This window comes from Rattus rattus, chromosome 6 (genome assembly GCF_011064425.1).
Source record: "Rattus rattus isolate New Zealand chromosome 6, Rrattus_CSIRO_v1, whole genome shotgun sequence".
In the NCBI taxonomy this organism is placed as follows: domain Eukaryota; kingdom Metazoa; phylum Chordata; class Mammalia; order Rodentia; family Muridae; genus Rattus; species Rattus rattus.
Window position 1 is genome coordinate 141,246,304 of NC_046159.1, and position 16,825 is coordinate 141,263,128.

General features: G+C 38.7%; 1 protein-coding gene across 1 annotated transcript in view; it reads left to right on the top strand.

Moving 5' to 3' along the window:
- The window catches only part of Elapor2 (endosome-lysosome associated apoptosis and autophagy regulator family member 2), a 182,051-nt gene that overhangs the window by 151,580 nt on the left and 13,646 nt on the right, over positions 1 to 16,825 (top strand). Inside the window, exons 19-21 of the mRNA XM_032907046.1 lie at positions 6,475 to 6,601; positions 8,703 to 8,881; positions 10,360 to 10,525. Of these exons, the coding sequence (XP_032762937.1) occupies positions 6,475 to 6,601; positions 8,703 to 8,881; positions 10,360 to 10,525 (472 nt within the window). The remainder of the gene's footprint in view (positions 1 to 6,474; positions 6,602 to 8,702; positions 8,882 to 10,359; positions 10,526 to 16,825) is intronic.

The window sequence follows — 16,825 nt, forward strand, 5'->3', positions numbered from 1 at the left end:
TTTTTATCTTAGCCATTCTGACTGGTGTGGGATTCTTAGGCAAATGGATGGAACTAGAAAATATCATCTTGAGTGAGGTAACCCAGTCACAAAAGGTATGCACTCACTGATAAGTGGATATTAGCCCAAAAGCTTGGACTATCTAAGAAAAAAATTCACAGTTCATATGAAGCTCAAGAAGAAGAAAGACCAAAATGTGGATGCTTCATTCCTTCTTAGAAGGGAGAACAAATACTCACAAGAGGAAATACAGGGACAAAGAGTGAAGCAGGGACTAAAGAAAAGGTCATCCAGAGACTTCCCATCTGAGGACCCATTCCATATGCAGCCACTGAACCCAGTCACTATTGCTGATGCCAAGAAGTACTTGTTGACAGGAGCCAGATATGGGTGTCTCCTGAGAGGTTCTATCAGAGCCCTGCTGATACAGATGAAAATGGTTGCAGCTAACCATGGGTCTGAACAAGGGGACCCCAATGTGGAGGAGTTAGAGAAAAAACTAAAGGAGCTGAAGGGCTTTGCAACACCACATGAAGAACAGCAATATCAACCAACCAGACCCCGCCAGAGCTCTCAGGGAGTAAACCACCAACCAATGAGTACACATGGAATGACCCAGCCACATATGTAGCAGAGGATGGCATTGTCCAGCATCAATAGCAGGAAAAGCCCTTGGTCCTGTGAAGGCTCGTTTCCCCAGTGTAGGGGAAATGCTAGAGCACTGAGGTGGAAGTGGGTGGGTGGGAGTGGGAGTGTCCTCATAGAAGCAGGATTATGGGGGAGAGGGTGTAGGAGAGGGGAGAACAGAGATAGCATTTGAAATGTAAATACATAAAATACCCAAGAAAATAAAATTAAATAAAAAGAAAGAGAAAACACCTACACACACACACACACACACACACACACACACACACACACAAAGACAGTCATACATAATCATACCTACCCTTTAAAAAATGAAGCAAGATAACATGTTTAATGGATCCAACACTAGAGGGCCTTATCTCAATGCCTGGGATCCACAACAGAGAGAGGCTGTTTCAGGAGATTCCAAGGCTAAGAGGAATTGCGGTCAGATGGCAGCCTCTGTATCCTGGCATGCTTCAGAGGGATGACTTGATTCAAATTCTGAAATGAAGTTTATTTCAAAGAATCAAAATTGTGTGCCACTGATAGTAAAAGAGTCATTGGGTTAAAAGGATTAAGGACTTGGTTCTAAACTGCATTTAACCTAAGTGTATCCTTAGAAAAGTTTACCAAGGAGAAGTACTTAAGCACTGTAGTGTTTTGACACAGTGACAGCCTTATAAATGATATAAATATCTAGATTTTTTAAAAAGTGTCTGTGCTTTTGTCAGTTGCCTAGAAACTGACTCGCATTGTTAATGGTTTTCAAATTTTGTGGTGCTTTGAGCTTCCCAGGTTTACTCTCTCCTGTAATGCATTGTAATAGTCTTTGACAAATTACAAAAATGAGGTGGGGAAGGAGAAAGTTTATCATTTTAAAGTCCAGTTTGAATTAAAACTTGGGTTATCTCCAGAAGTTTTTGCAATTTTAATTATCTTTATCTTTTTGTTCATGTTTCATTACAAAATTTAACAGACTTGCTGTGTCCTCTCAAAACCCAAGGATACAAAGTTGTTCATCTTTTGACTGGCTCACCCTTCATGGAAAGTATGAGCTACAGGACATAGGGATAATTTTTGCTAAATGATCAGAAAATCTAATTACTCTAAAAATTGAAAGTTGTAGTTATATTGGAATATATTTTGGATTAGGAATTTAGAGTGTTATACAAAAATAATTCAAGTAACTATTTTGAATTGCTCTTCTTGACCTAGAAGAGGGGGAAAAGGAAGCGGTCTCTTGTGTAGTAAGATTTTACCCATTGTATTTATTTTTTAAAGTCTCTGTTTATTAGTCTGCACAGATTATTTCTTTGATTTACAAACAAGTGAATTAAGGCAGCTAATTCCTGGGTTTTTTTTCCCTAAAGAGAACATTTTGCTATTATTTATAGTCCTGACAAAAAATACTAAGCCTGTGTTCCTGTATCCCATAGGAGGATTGTCTGTTTATATCTGAACTGGGTCTATCTCATCTACAGTGCAGTCACTTTGGAAAGACAGGTTCATTAAAAATGAGGTCAACCATGAAAAGTGTAGACTTTGTACTCATGTTTTAGCATGTCTTGGAATGTATTTAGTTAACCAATAAATTGAAATTTTGCAGGTATCTAGAAAAATACAGTTTTGGATTATATATAGGTAGCCTTGTGAGTGTAATGGGGCCTTTCTTAGTTCTCAGTGAGCCTGACTAAGGGAACTTAGGTGCCACATGATCAATTGTCACCAATGTTACCCTGACACGGCAGCTTACAATTTTGTTGTCTCATACCCAGAATATGGAACCAGGGACAAGGAGTGAGCAGAGTGAAAGTAGATTAATTAAGGGAAAATGAGAAAAACTCCAAAGAGTCGGAAGGTCACTAGGGTGTTTCCCTGTCCAGTGAGCTTTTAAGGATCTTATGGCCAAAATTCAATGTCAATAATTTTTACTGGGATTGGTTAGAGGTGTCCACAAGGCTTATGCATGTTCCTTCCCTTGGCCCAACTGTTCATCCATTTATGGGGAGGAATCATTTGTGTTGTGTCAGTAGCTCATGATTTGCCATAGCCTGTCTTTGCTGTCTGTTTGAAGTATCATTTACAGTTAAGAGGGGAGAATGAGGAAACATGAAGGAGTAGGGACAAAACAGTGCTCACCTACATACCTACCAAGTTCAAAGAAAACATCTATTCTAAGACTTCAAAAGGAAGTGAGTTGCCTGGGAAGGAAAGGAAGATGATAGCCAAGAGCAGACTGGGAAACACTAGATAAGTCACTGAAATGCTGACTGTTAGGTATAAGGCAACAACAGACGTCTGTAGGAGTTTTGGAAAAGCAGTAGAGAAAGTGGAGAATCCCTTCTTCTCCTACTCTGGGTCTATAAACAAAAGGAAAATTTTATGAACAAAGAAGAAAAGTAAAAGGGTCACAAGTTACATGAAACCAGCAATGGGAAGCCACTTAGTGGCACTGGCTAAGGCACTGCTCTTATGCTGAGACAAGGTGGGAACAACGGGTCCAGAGAGAAACTTAAGTCTAACTGCTCTGCCAGAAAGAGGAGAAAACATTATTATTTCCATGCTTCAAAGCCACACCCCATTTCACACTAAGTACAGGTTCCTCAAAAAAACATAGAATCCTACATGTAGTCCAGGGAAACCTACCTGAACTTGAAATCAGTAGAGCATATATACTCAAATTATGGCAGAAAGGTAGCCCAAGCCTTTGGCTTAGGACAAGAATATGCAGCCATAAAGTTGTGTTGGCCATATCTATTTGTGAAAAATTATACCGTATAGAACATACAAAGACAGGTCATAGACACAATGGGTGGAGCTTTACTCTGAAGTGAAGTTTGTCATTGCTGAAAAGGGAAAATTTAGCTACATAGTTTAACTCCAATGGGATGGTGGAAACAGTCCTATCTTTAGGGATAGACAGTCTGTCTAGCATACATGGTAAGCTCCAAACCACTGGTCTGCCATATTTCAAAAGTATTCTAGATAGTACCCGAGGCATGCCTGATGTTGTCTTCTGATATTTGCATGCATAAACACAAATGTGCACCCTCATGAACGAACACAATAAATTAGTTAATAGGCTGTACAAACAGTTCATAAAAGATGAAGCACAAACGGCCAATAACTATGTGAAATAATGCTTAGCATTCTTCGCCATGACTATACGGTGACTTAAGACTACATTGAAATTGTATCTCACTCCTGTTAGAAGAATTACTGCTAGATATACTGTGAGTGCTGACAAAGATGAGAAGGGAATCGTTCATCTCTCTGTCAGTATAAATTTGCCCAGTGACTATGGAAACTAACATGGAGGGTCTTCAGAAAAAAAAACAAAAACAAACAACTAAATATAGAACTGTCATGTGACTCAACTCTACCACTTCACAGTATACACCTTAACGAATGTCAATGATCATACCACAGAGATAATTTATGTTTATTGAAGCTTTATATTCAGTATCCAAGATGAAGACATCATGATGCATATACTCAATGGAGTTCAAGTCAGCCATAAAGAAAAATAGAATTAAGTTGTTTGCAGAGAAATAGGTACAATTGAAGGTCACCATTCAAAGCAAAATAAGTCAGATTCAAACACAAATATTCAACATTTTCTCTTACTTCTGAATTCTAGATTTTATGTAGATAAAGATTATAAAAATTGGTAACAAGAAAGGAAATGCAAGACCATCAGGGTAATGCAAGAGAATAGTTAAGGGTGTATAAAAAAATGATCAAACATGATCAAAGTGCATGGTGTTCTTGTAGTGAAATGTCTTTATGTCAATGTGTACAGTTAATGTACCAATAAAGTTTTATGTTGAAGCCATTCAAAGGGGGTTTACTCTATTTTGTTTGTTTTATTTCTATCTTTTAACTAATGGGTGTTCAGGAGACCCATGCTCAGCATTAGTCATGATCTGAAGGAAGTTAGGGAAGACTTCTAATCGCATGAATTAGTTTAAAAGGACTGAAAGTTAGAGAGAAACGTAAGAGGCTACTCCCAGGATTTTACACATTCATAAAAGGTATTGCTTGCACCTGAACCTTTTCAAATAGATTCTGGTTCAGTCAGAGGACTCTCAGCAACAACAGATTAATATAGAGTCACACAAGATTTATCTGTTCCTTAATCAAAGAAACAAGTTGATGAAATTGGCTCTCACATCAAAAAGCAGAGGTTCATAAAGTATTCACATAGATTCTGCCCATGGTCACTCTGTAAGCCTAGATCTACTTTGTCCCCCCACCTTCATCTTCACACCCTTTAAATCATTGCAAGTCCAGGGAGACCCAGGATTGTACTGGGGCATGGAATATTATGTTGATCTGACAATTGGTTGACTTCAGAAATGTGGTGGTTATTTTTTTGTTTTTCTGTAAGAGATCCCGGTTCTCTTCCAATATAACCTCTCCAAGGTGATTCTTCAATGGAACCTATAATCTGCTTAGCATCTGACGCTTCTGGCTTTAGTCATCATTGTTTTTCCTGGGATGGTCCAGCAAGAGTGACTGACATGTGATTTTTTTTTTTTATCAATTCATCATACAATTCTGTCTCTTTGGTAGGAAGTTCTTTGATTTCCTTCAGTCTACACTCCTCCTACACGTTCCTAAACTCAGCTTAGATGCTGAGTTCCAAGAAACATTCCCAGAATCTTTTCTTTTCCTTCCTTTTTTTTATTGGATCGTTTTAATTTACATTTCAAATGTTATTCCCCTTCCCAGTAGCTATCTGTATCTGTCTCTTAAAGTTCCAAAGGAACTTAGGGCCAGTGAGATGGATCAGTGAATAAAGCTTCTCTGCCAGTGGCCACGTCTGAGGATTTGAGTTTGATTCTTGAAAACAATATGGTGGGAGATAACTGACTCTTGTTCGTTGTTTCTCCGATCTCCACATAAGCAGTGTAGCAGTATGGCAGGTTCATGGACAATACACACACTCACACACACACACACACACACACACACGCACACGATGTATAAAAAAGTGCCTGTATCGAATTTTAATTCCATGCAATCCATGCAAACTATTCAATCAGTATATAAATCTGTGATTCTTCAGATTCTTAGCAGAAGTATGTAGTCATGATCACAATCAAGTTTAGGTCAGTTTCATCATTTCCATGGGGATCTCTGAACCCTTTGATTTTCATCTTCCTGTGCACTACTCCTTTTCTAAGCCCTAAGCATCAAATCATCTGTCTCTGTTCTATTTTATATGGATAACATCATGTAGTGTGCATTATTTCTGACTGCTTTTCCCGCTTAGCACAGTATTTTGAGTGTTCATCTGAATTGAGGCGTGTATCATCACTGCATTCCTTTATATAGTCAGTCAGAAGTCCCTCAGACCATTACACTTACCTATTTATTCACTGCACATGGGCGCTCTTCACACACTTGTCATCCTGAGGAATGTTGCCGTGGACGTTCATTACCAACCATTTGTGTGGGATACATGTTGCTCCACTTGAGTTTATACCTATGAGCAGACATGCCTGACTACATGGTACATTCAAGTGTGGTTGTTTGAAGGATTGCAAGACTCTGAAAAGAGAGAAACTATTCCCATTCCCACCTGCAATATATGAGGAATCTCTTTTTTCTTCATACTCTCCTTATACTTGGCATTATTTGTCTCTTTTACTCTAGCCACCAGGATTATAGCAAGCATGGGGCGCTATCACTGTGGTCTCTGCTCCTTTAGGCCTTTTCTGTTTTCTACAATTGTTTCTTCAACATTAACACAAGACTCCCAGCATGCTTTGAGAACTGCAGCGTTGATTGGAGTGGATTGAATGCATTAAAAAGGCTGCTGTTTCTTTAAACTTTTAGCAAGTGTCCAGCTGGCACCTGCGATGGTTGTACATTCTACTTCCTATGGGAGAGTGCGGAAGCTTGCCCTCTATGCACAGAGCATGACTTCCATGAGATCGAGGGAGCCTGCAAGAGAGGGCTTCAGGTAAGAACTAACCTAAGGAGGTACCCTGCCCAGATGTCAACTGCTCTTCCCCATCCTGTCTGGGAATAAATGAAGATTTCTTTGGATTGTAAAGCTTCACAATTGAGCAAAAATAATGATTGGGAAGGTGCTTCAGTGTGTATCTTTTAAAATCCTAAGCATTTAATTTTAAGGACTGCTTCAGCTCCATTTCCTTCCCTATTCTGTTCAGTTTTCCACTTTGTGTTGACTGGACATGCACTTCCGCTGTTCTGTAAGTATTTCAAATATAGATCTGTACAGTTTACGGAATGTAAGTCCTTCACACATAGCTTATAGACGCAGAAAAGCCCTCGTGGCTTGTGGGAGAGATGCTCTTATCAAATTGAAATCTCAAAAAGTCTATACCAGGCTCTAAGTATGTGGTAAGCATTATATCTAATATTAGGCAGCAATAAAGATTTGAAGTGATACTGTGTTATCGGTAAGAGAAATGCTTTTGAATTTATCACTAAATTTATCTTAATCCTGTTACAAAATCCCCCTCCATGCTGGAAGAAGGGACTGTTCAGTTGCTCTGTCAGCTTTCTGTTCCTGGTGATACCCGACCAGATGATAAGATCAAGCTTTCTAATGAACAGTGTTAGAGCGACTGCGAACTTCTCTCAGTTACATGTCTTTCTTTGACAGTATCCAATGAGCTGAGTAGATTGTTTGACATTTTGGGTTTACATGTATCTCTGTAATTTAGAAGCTTAGAATATGGGCACTAGACAAAGGAGCTTTTAAACATGTCTTTTATTCATACACACTTGATAAAACTGTCTAGGCTTTCACACAAACCTTTTTGGCGGTGTTCGTAGAATGGGCTTCAGATGAGGTCCCCACATGCTGGAGTTTCCATTCACTCTACACTTCGAGAGATGGTGGTAAACCCAGGTGTGCCCCCCTGCATTTCCCACCTCCTCCTTCTTATAAAGGTGTCACCCATTTCAAAAATAATGCATGGGTATCTAGGTCAATCAGAACAATAATAGTCGTCATGGACTAAAACCACAGGGTTACTAATAACCTTTTCTAAGAAAGTGCCCGGGGAGACATCACTTGAAACCTGCCTGAAACTTTCCCCCACTCTCCTGTAAATTGTTCATAGTCAATGGTGGAAATCTGTCTCTGCACGTATGACGTGAAGTAAAGCACAGCTGGATCTTTTGTGAAAGTTCAGATAAGGTGACCATCACACAGCAAGACAGTTGAGTGATGAACCGGACATAAAAAGGAATTCCCCAGTTACTGGGCTTCATGATCATTGTAAATAACTACTGGTCACAATGTATGCTAAGCTATAGAAGGGAGAATAGACTCAACTCTGATTTCCATATGTGGTCTGCCTCATTTTGGCACTTTATTTTTAAAACTGCCTGGTAAGACCCAACGTATTGGCTTTACTGTTCACTGGTTGTCACTTATGGTCTAGGGTACATTGCATTAGGAACTGATTCTTCTAATTTGGGAAGGTGAGAATGCTTGGTATGGGTAGTGACATCCAAGGTACTGGTCTCCATAGTTTGGTGAGTAAAAGCACTGTGTGTTTTGGGTACCTAAGTTTACGTGAGTCATTGGAGCTGGTAAGCTGTGCTACACTTACATGCCCCAGGGCCATAGCGTGTGGGCAACTCCATCAGGGGCAGGTTTATTGGGTTGACTGACCTACCTGATGGATGTGTGCAAACCATTCCAAGAAGCTGTACTAAGTAGTCTGAGAGTGTATTTAAGAACAAGAGTAAGAAGTCCAGAGTCATCAAATTTTGAGGAAAACAACCCAAAAGAGGTGTGAAAGTGGAATAATCTGTGTTCTACTTTTCCAGCATGTTGTGCCCTGTTCTTGGGTGATAGAATTTTGCATTTTAATTCATTTACTCACCCTCTGTATCTCTTTCCTTTCTTGCTAGATATTCTACAGTAGTAATTGAATGGGAAATAGCCTTTATAATCATAAATAAAGTTAGCAAAAACTCTTTCTTCTCTGTGTTAGATGGACTCAGTACCAATCTTAGCTTTTACAGTTCAGTCCTAATCTCATTGCTCCATCCTCTATGGCCTCATTTATTTGTTTTAAAAGGAAATCTTATATGTATGGAATGAGCCTAAATGGTGCATTAAAGGAGTTGCTTTGCCCGAGAAGAAATTGTCAACCTGTGAAACAGTTGACTTTTGGCTGAAAGTGGGAGCCGGTGTTGGGGCGTTCACAGCCGTTTTGTTGGTGGCTCTAACGTGCTACTTTTGGAAAAAGAATCAAAAGTAAGTAATCTCACTAGATGATCTTATAAGAGCTGGAAAGTCTGTTTATACTATGAGAATTTTAGACGTACTTGTGTGTTGCCCGTTCTTTTGGTGCCACGAGACATTTCTGGTAAGGAAGGTATAGACAAGGAATTTGGGAAAATAGGGAGACTAAGCAAATGGGCAAATATCGTATTTATCTATTCCAAGTCTCAAAGACTCTGGTACCAGATATTGAGTCCAAGCCTTGCGTGCATCTGTTACACGGCTTGAGTCTTTGGAAATGATTTAGGCCTTGGTGGAATGTGGCTGATCTGTGTTCTGATTTCTAGGAATAGTTGTAATATCTGAAGTCATAGCTAAAGAGGAAAACCACAAATGAAGTAGAGACACAGTAACAAGCAAATCATCTGCTCAGTGTTCCCATCTTCATGATCTAAACCGTAGAAAATATGATAGTGAATTGGTATCACATTAATACATTAGTGAAAGGCATTCTGACCCCAGGCTTTCCTTTGTTTTATAAATGTTCGATATAATTGCACAGTAAGGTCAATGTAAAACAAGTGGTAAAATTAACTATATTGAACTTGTTCTCTGACATACTATGGAATATTTTTATGTAGATAGTTAATACGTGAGAACATTTAAAGCTATATCCACAGATGAGGCAAACATGCTGTTGGGGAAACTATACAGGACTATCAGGACTATTTTGGAAGCTGGTATAAGAATGTTTATAATGTGAATGCTTCACTCCTTCTTTAAAAGGGGAACAAGAATACCCTTGGCAGGGAATAGGGAGTCAAAGCTTAGAACAGAGGCAGAAGAAACACCCATTCAGAGCCTGCCCCACATGTGGCCCATATATATACAGCCACCAAACTAGATAAGATGGATGAAGCAATTAAGTGCAGGCTGACAGGAACCAGATGTAGATCTCTCCTGAGAGACACAGCCAGAATACAGCAAATACATAGGCGAATGCCATCATTAAACCACTGAACTGAGAACGGGACCCTCATTGAAGGAATCAGAGAAAAGACTGAAAGAGCTGAAGGGGCTTGAGACCCCATATGAACAACAATGCCAACCAACCAGAGCTTCCAGGGATAAGCTACTACCCAAAGACTATACATGGACTGACCCTGGGCTCCAACCTCATAGGTAGCAATGAATAGCCTAGTAAAGGGCACCAGTGGAAGGGGAAGCCCTTGGTCCTGCCAAGACTGAACCCCCAGAGAACATGATTGTTGGGGGGAGGGAAGTAATGGGGGCAGGGAGGGGGGGGGAACACCCATAGAGAAGGAGAAGGGGAGGAGTTAGGGGAATGTTGGCCTGGAAACCAGGAAAGAGAATAACATTCGAAATGTAAATAATAAATACCCAAGTTAATAAAGATGAAAAAAAAAGAATGTTTATAATGAATATGGATTTATTTTTACTATAAATAACTAGATCATTATTTTCTTCTCTATTTATTTACCCCTGCTTAGGCTGGAATACAAATATTCTAAATTAGTAATGACGACTAACTCAAAAGAGTGTGAACTCCCAGCTGCAGACAGCTGTGCTATCATGGAAGGAGAAGATAATGAAGAGGATGTTGTATATTCCAACAAGCAGTCACTACTAGGGAAACTTAAGTCTTTGGCCACAAAGGTGAGAGCTGACTCTTAGCCTGGAATTACTGAGCATTTATACATCAGGGGCCATACACCACTCAAGCTCTGCCATCCAGCACATAAGCGCCTCACCAGTGTTTACTCGACAGAAGTACTCTCAGAAAGTTTATTATATTAGATTAATAGCTGAATGCAGTACTTATGAGTTCATAAAGTAGGAATGACCTTGTACAGCCTCCATGACAGTTTAAGAAGAAACTTTTCTATATTAAAATAATTCAATACGGAGTGACGATACAGCTATTAAATTTTTTTGTTTGTTTTTTTGAGAAAGAACTTAAACTTGGGAAGGGGGGAGGATCTGGAAGGATTTTGAGGGAGGAGAAGAATATGATCAAAATATATACATTCAAAAATTGTTCTAGAAACTAAAAAGTATAATAAAAATATTGAAACATTTTAAAAAACTGACAAAGAACTAAGAACAGCTGAAAGCAGGAGAAACAGTCTTTTCCACGGAAGATTTCATTGATTAGTTATTGAGTACCAAATGGTCAGTGCTGGAAATGTACACGTACAAATTAAAGAGGCCATATTTATGGATATAAATATGGTTCTGTAACAACAGTGAAAGAAAAAGAGACCATGAGTCTGGATCAGAGAGTGGTTAAACATGAGTGGGCTTGGAGGGAGTAAAGGAAAAGGGAAATTACATCATTATACTATGATCTCAAAAATAAAAATTAAAAGTATCGAGATACCTTTGTATACTGAAAGGTCAGTAGGTTTATCAAAAGTGATGATGAGTTAATGATTCTATTTCTATATGATAAATATGGATGTCATTATTCATATAGTAAACAATTAACAGTAACTGGGGAAATCTAATGAGCATCTTTGATGTAAAAACATTTTATTTAATTCTCAAGTTTTCACAAAGATCCTGTATCATTTTATAATCTTTAAAACAAAGTTTGGTTAATAAAAGATCTCATATTTATCTATACCTTTGTGTTTATTTCACAATAAGATTGTCTTTCTATAGAAAAATTAGATAACTGGGCAGATGTTCATGGTATCCTGTTGGATGTGGTCATGTTATTGGCTTTGTAGTGACAGCTATATACAGAGAGAAAGTGAAACCTTAAATAGTGTTTGAAATGACATTTCTCTGACATTCTTCACTATTGAGATAGGGGATAAGAAATGCCAGCTTAACCATGGAAAATAAAAATAAATTGAATGAAAAATCAGGAAGCAAGTGCACTTCAAATGATATGCAACAAGAGGGACAAATGGCAAATAATGACATTGGCTGGGATGATGGCCCAATGATAAAAATAGTTGCAATGTAGGAGTAACAGTCAGAGTTTGCATCTGTAGAACACATATGAATGCCAGATGAACATGTGGGTCCATCTGTAATTTAGTCTCAAAAGGTGGAGAGGAGATCCCCTGAGCATTTGCCTAGCAAGGTCAGCCATGTCTGTGAGCTCTAGACTCGATAGGGAGATCCTACCTCACTAAATAAGATGGTAGAGCCATCAAGAGCATTTCTGATATCAGCTATTGACCTTGGTATACACACACATCTACACATATGGGTCCACACATGTGCAAACAGGCATGAGCTCACAAACATAGGAAAAGAGAAAATGAAAAAGTATTTGTTGGCATGATTTAGTTAGTAACCATTTTCATTCATTCTCCTAGTTTAGGCCCATAAATATTGGTAATCATGTAAGAAGAAAATGAATAGATTGGATTTCTATTAGGTGTTTTCTTTATTAATTTGGGATTTTCGGAAGAGTACGATTACTGTGAAATAAAAAAATATATAGTGATTGTCGAAAATTAGCATTTTGCCCTGGGTGCTAGTGAACAAATGAGCCTTCTATGTTCATGTATACTTTAAAGCAGAAAACCAAAGACAATTTAGAATTTACAGAGGTATACTGGGCAGAGCAACAGTAGCTGTACCTGTTCTCTGTCCTCAGTTCTCACAGTCATATGCAGAGGAAATGATAACACATGCTTGCATTCCTAAGCTTTGGGAATATGAATTTCATTCAGCATGAGCAAGAAGCATGGTTGTCCTTTGTTCTTCACTATATTGGACAGATAAGATGCCTGCCCACTGCTACAGAAGGAGAAGCCATTGCCAAGACAAATGGGCATGCCTGAAATCTACTGTAGAAGGAGAAAATACTCTAACCTTAAAGGCTGCTTTGTGTACAAACTTACTTTCCTAATTTTTTTTATCATTTGATATGTTCATACATTTATAAAGCAAATTTTTCACTTTCATTCCTCATTCTTGAAAAAAAAAACAGTATGAAACAAAAAAATAAATCAGTGTTTATGTCATAGAATTGCAGAAATGTAAGGAGACCATAGAGCATCATCTCACGGTTACATCTAAACTGCTTTTCTCCATCATCTTGGCTTTTGATGAATTTTCCTTTGAGTACGTTCTATCCATCATTCTGGTTGGCGTGACTGCCAGAGGCTAGAGTGCAACCTTATCTGTTTTCTCTATACATCATTAAAATGATGCCTGTGTCAATATTAAGCATCAAGATGCGGCTAGTTTGCATCACTTAAGCGTATGCCAATTCCAGACACACCTAGCCAAACAGAAACGTCATAAATCATGAGATTCTCCTTTAGAGAAGTAAATGCCTTTGCCTTTGCCTTTGTGTTGACATTTCTACTCAGCCGGAGACCTTTCCATTGAAAGAAAGATGGTTCTGCCATAAGATTCAAGTGGAATAGGGACTAGAATTTTAAAAATCCAAGAGAGAGACCTAATGTATCCCCCACTTTTGTCTATATGAACTCTGATAACAATGTGTGCACCTCAACTATAATTATCATTGTGATCTAAGATCTGTCAATTGATCAACATAATGTACAATAGGATGTGTTAGTGGTTGTACAGCTTTTCACCCTCCAGTATGAATTATAGGATAATTATATTGTCTATACTAATGTACAGAGAATGAGTTGACGTTAACCTGAATGTTCTTTGACATGGAGCCATTGACTACCTACTTAGAGGTAGAGACAAACTTATACTATGTTTACTAAATAAATAACTGAATAGGATGACTATGATTAATAAGTAGGCTATTTACTCATTTAGAGACCTTCTTATACTTTTCTAGCAGTTGCATGATATATATGGGATGTTTCCATAAAAATCAAAGACTTTTTAGTGGTCATTCCTAAAGGTAAAATCACCATGTTTTTGGAGACAAGGAAGTCAACTTCTGGTTTCTACAGTATGGTTTCAGTGGTATGCTGGATGTCTTTGGAATTCATTATTAGTCACGGTGGTTAGAGACTACAAGTAGGACCTATATCAGTTAGAAAACACAAGTTAATTGTGCCTATAAAGGAGCCTCTTTGATGGCTAATAAAATTTAGTGGTTTCAGTCCATCCCAAATAACCATATCCCTTCTTTTTAAAGGTAGTCGGTCAATTCAGCTTTTCTGTTTGTAGCACAAATGGGCTGGCATTTGTGGCCCTGTGAGATGACTGTGGGATGGCTATGGGAATAGTGGTGTTGGTTAGTATTGGGACAGGAGCTGGGCTGTTTCCCACAGCACATGATTGATTTTCAATAAACCTGAAAGAAATGGCCAGAAAAATTGTGAGTGGAGCAGGTAGTGGATATGGCAGACCAGGAAGTCATATAAAGAAATTAGACCATTTGAGAGAGCCACGCCTCAACATTTTAGATGTATCCTTTCAAGGGCCCATCAGCTAAGTTCTACCCCTTCATTGCCAGTGCCCTATTTCTGTAGCTATACAATCACTCATTTCTACTACTCTCCAGTTGCCACTCAGGTCCAGGGAACTTTATAAGGCTATGGAGAGCTAATGTGTATTGCACATTCATTGATGTGTGCTATTACTGGAAGAAATAGTTTACAGTATATGCAACAAGAGATTATTCCACACTTCTTCCTTTTCTTTTATTGGATATTTTCTTTGTTTACATTTCAAATGTTATCCCATTTCTCAGTTTCACTTCCAGGAAGCCCCTTTCCAATCCCCTCTCCCCCTGCTTCTATGAGGGTGCTACCGTACTCACCCCCTCCTTCACGACTCCCCACTCTGACATTCCCCTACACTGGGGCATTGAGCCTTCACAGGACCAAGGGCTTCCCCTACCATTGATGCCCAACAAGGCCATTCTCTGCTAAATACGTGGCTGGAGCCATGGCTCTCTCGATGTGGTTAGTGGTTTAGTCCTTGGGAGCTCTGAGGAGTCTGGTTGGTTGTTATTGTTGTTCTTTCTATGGGGATACAAACCCCTTCAGCTCCTTAAGTCCTTTCTCTAACTCCTCTGTTGGGGGCCCCATTCTTAGTCCAATGGTTGGCTGCAAGCATCTGCCTCTGTATTTGTCAGATGTTGGCAGAGCCTCGCAGGACATAACTATATCAGGCTCCTGTCAGCATGCACTTCTTGGCATCAGCAATAGTGTCTGGGTTTGGTGACTGTATATGGGATGGATCCCTAGGTGGGGCAGTGTCTAGATGGCCTTTCCTTCAGACTCTGCTCTACATTTCATCTCTATATTTTCACTTGAATTTTGTTCTTCCTTCTAAGAAGGACTGAACAGTTCACACTTTGGTTTTCTTTCTTCTTGAACTTCCTGTGGTCTGTGAATTATATCTTGGATATTCCAAGCTTTTTGGCTAATATCCACTTACCATTGAAGATATACCATGTGTGTTTTTTTGTGATTGGGTTACCTCACTCAGGATGATATTTTTTAGTTCCAACCATTTGCCTAAGAATTTCATGAAGTCATTGTTTTTGATAGCTGAGTAGTACTCCATTGTGTAAATGTACCACATTTTCTGTATCCATTCCTCTTTTGAAGGACATCTAGGTTGTTTCTAGCTTCTGCCTGGAAGAAGGTATATTCTTTTGTTTTAGGATGAAATGTTCTATAGATAGCTGTTAAATCCATTTGGTTCATAACTTCTGATAGTTTCACTGTGTCTCTGTTTAATTTCTGTTTCCATGATCTGTCTGTTGATGAGAGTGGGTGTTGAACTCTCCCACTATTATTGTGTGAGGTGCAGTGTGTGCTTTGAGCTTTAGTAAGGTTTCTTTTATGAATGTGGCTACTGTTGCATTTGGAGCATAGATGTTCAAAATTGAGAGTTCATCTTGGTAGATTTTTTCCTTTGATGAATATAAAGTGTCCTTTCTTATCTTTGTATAACTTTGGGTTGAATGTCGATTTTATTCAATATAAGATGGCTACTCCAGCTTGTTTCTTGGGACCATTTGCTTGGGACATTTTTTTCTAGCTTTTCACTCTGAGGTAGTATCTGTCTTTGTCACGGAGGTATGTTTCCTGTATGTAACAAAATGCTGAGTCCTGTTTACAGTCAGTTAGTCTATGTTTTTTTATTGGGTAATCGAGTCCATTGATGTTAAGAGATATTAAGGAAAAGTGATTGTGTTTCCTGTTATTCTTGCTCTTAGAGGTGGAATTATGTTTGTGTGGCTCTTTTCTTTTGGGTTTGTTGAAAGAAAATTACTTTCTTGCTATTTCTAGGGTGTAGTTTCCCTCCCTGTGTTGGAGTTTTCTATCTAGTATCCTTTGCAGGACTGGGTTTGTGGAAAGATACTCTGTAAATGTGTAAATGTGGTTTTGTCATGGAATATCTTGGTTTTTCTATCTTTGTTAATTGAGAGTTTTTCTGGATACAGTAACTTGGACTGGTATTTGTGTTCTCTTAGGGGCTGCATGACATCTGTCCAGGATCTTCTGGCTTTCATAGTCTCTGGTGAGAAGTCTGGTGTAATTCTCATAGGTCTGCTTTTATATGTTACTTGACCTTTTCTCCCTACAACTTTTAATGATCTCTCTTTGTTTTGTGCATTTTGTGTTTTGATTATTATATGACAGAAGGAGTTTCTTTTATGGTCCAGTCTATTTGGAGTTCTGTAGGCTTCTTGTATGTTCATGGGCATCTCTTTCTTTAGGTTAGGGATGTTTTCTTGTATAATTTTGTTGAAGATATTTATTGGCCTTTTAAGTTTGGAATCTTTGCTCTCCTATACTTGTTATCTTTAGGTTTGGTCTTCTCATTGTGTCCTGGATGTTCTGGATGTTTTGGGTTGGGAGCTTTTTGCATTTCGCGTTTTCTTTGATGGTTGTGTCTGTTTTCTATGGTATCTTCTGCCCCTGAGATTCTCTCTTCTATCTCTTGTATTCTGTTGGTAATGCTTGCATCTATGTCTTCCTGGTCTCTTTCCTAGATTTTCTATCTCCAGTGTTGTCTCCCTTTGTGATTTCTTTATTGTTT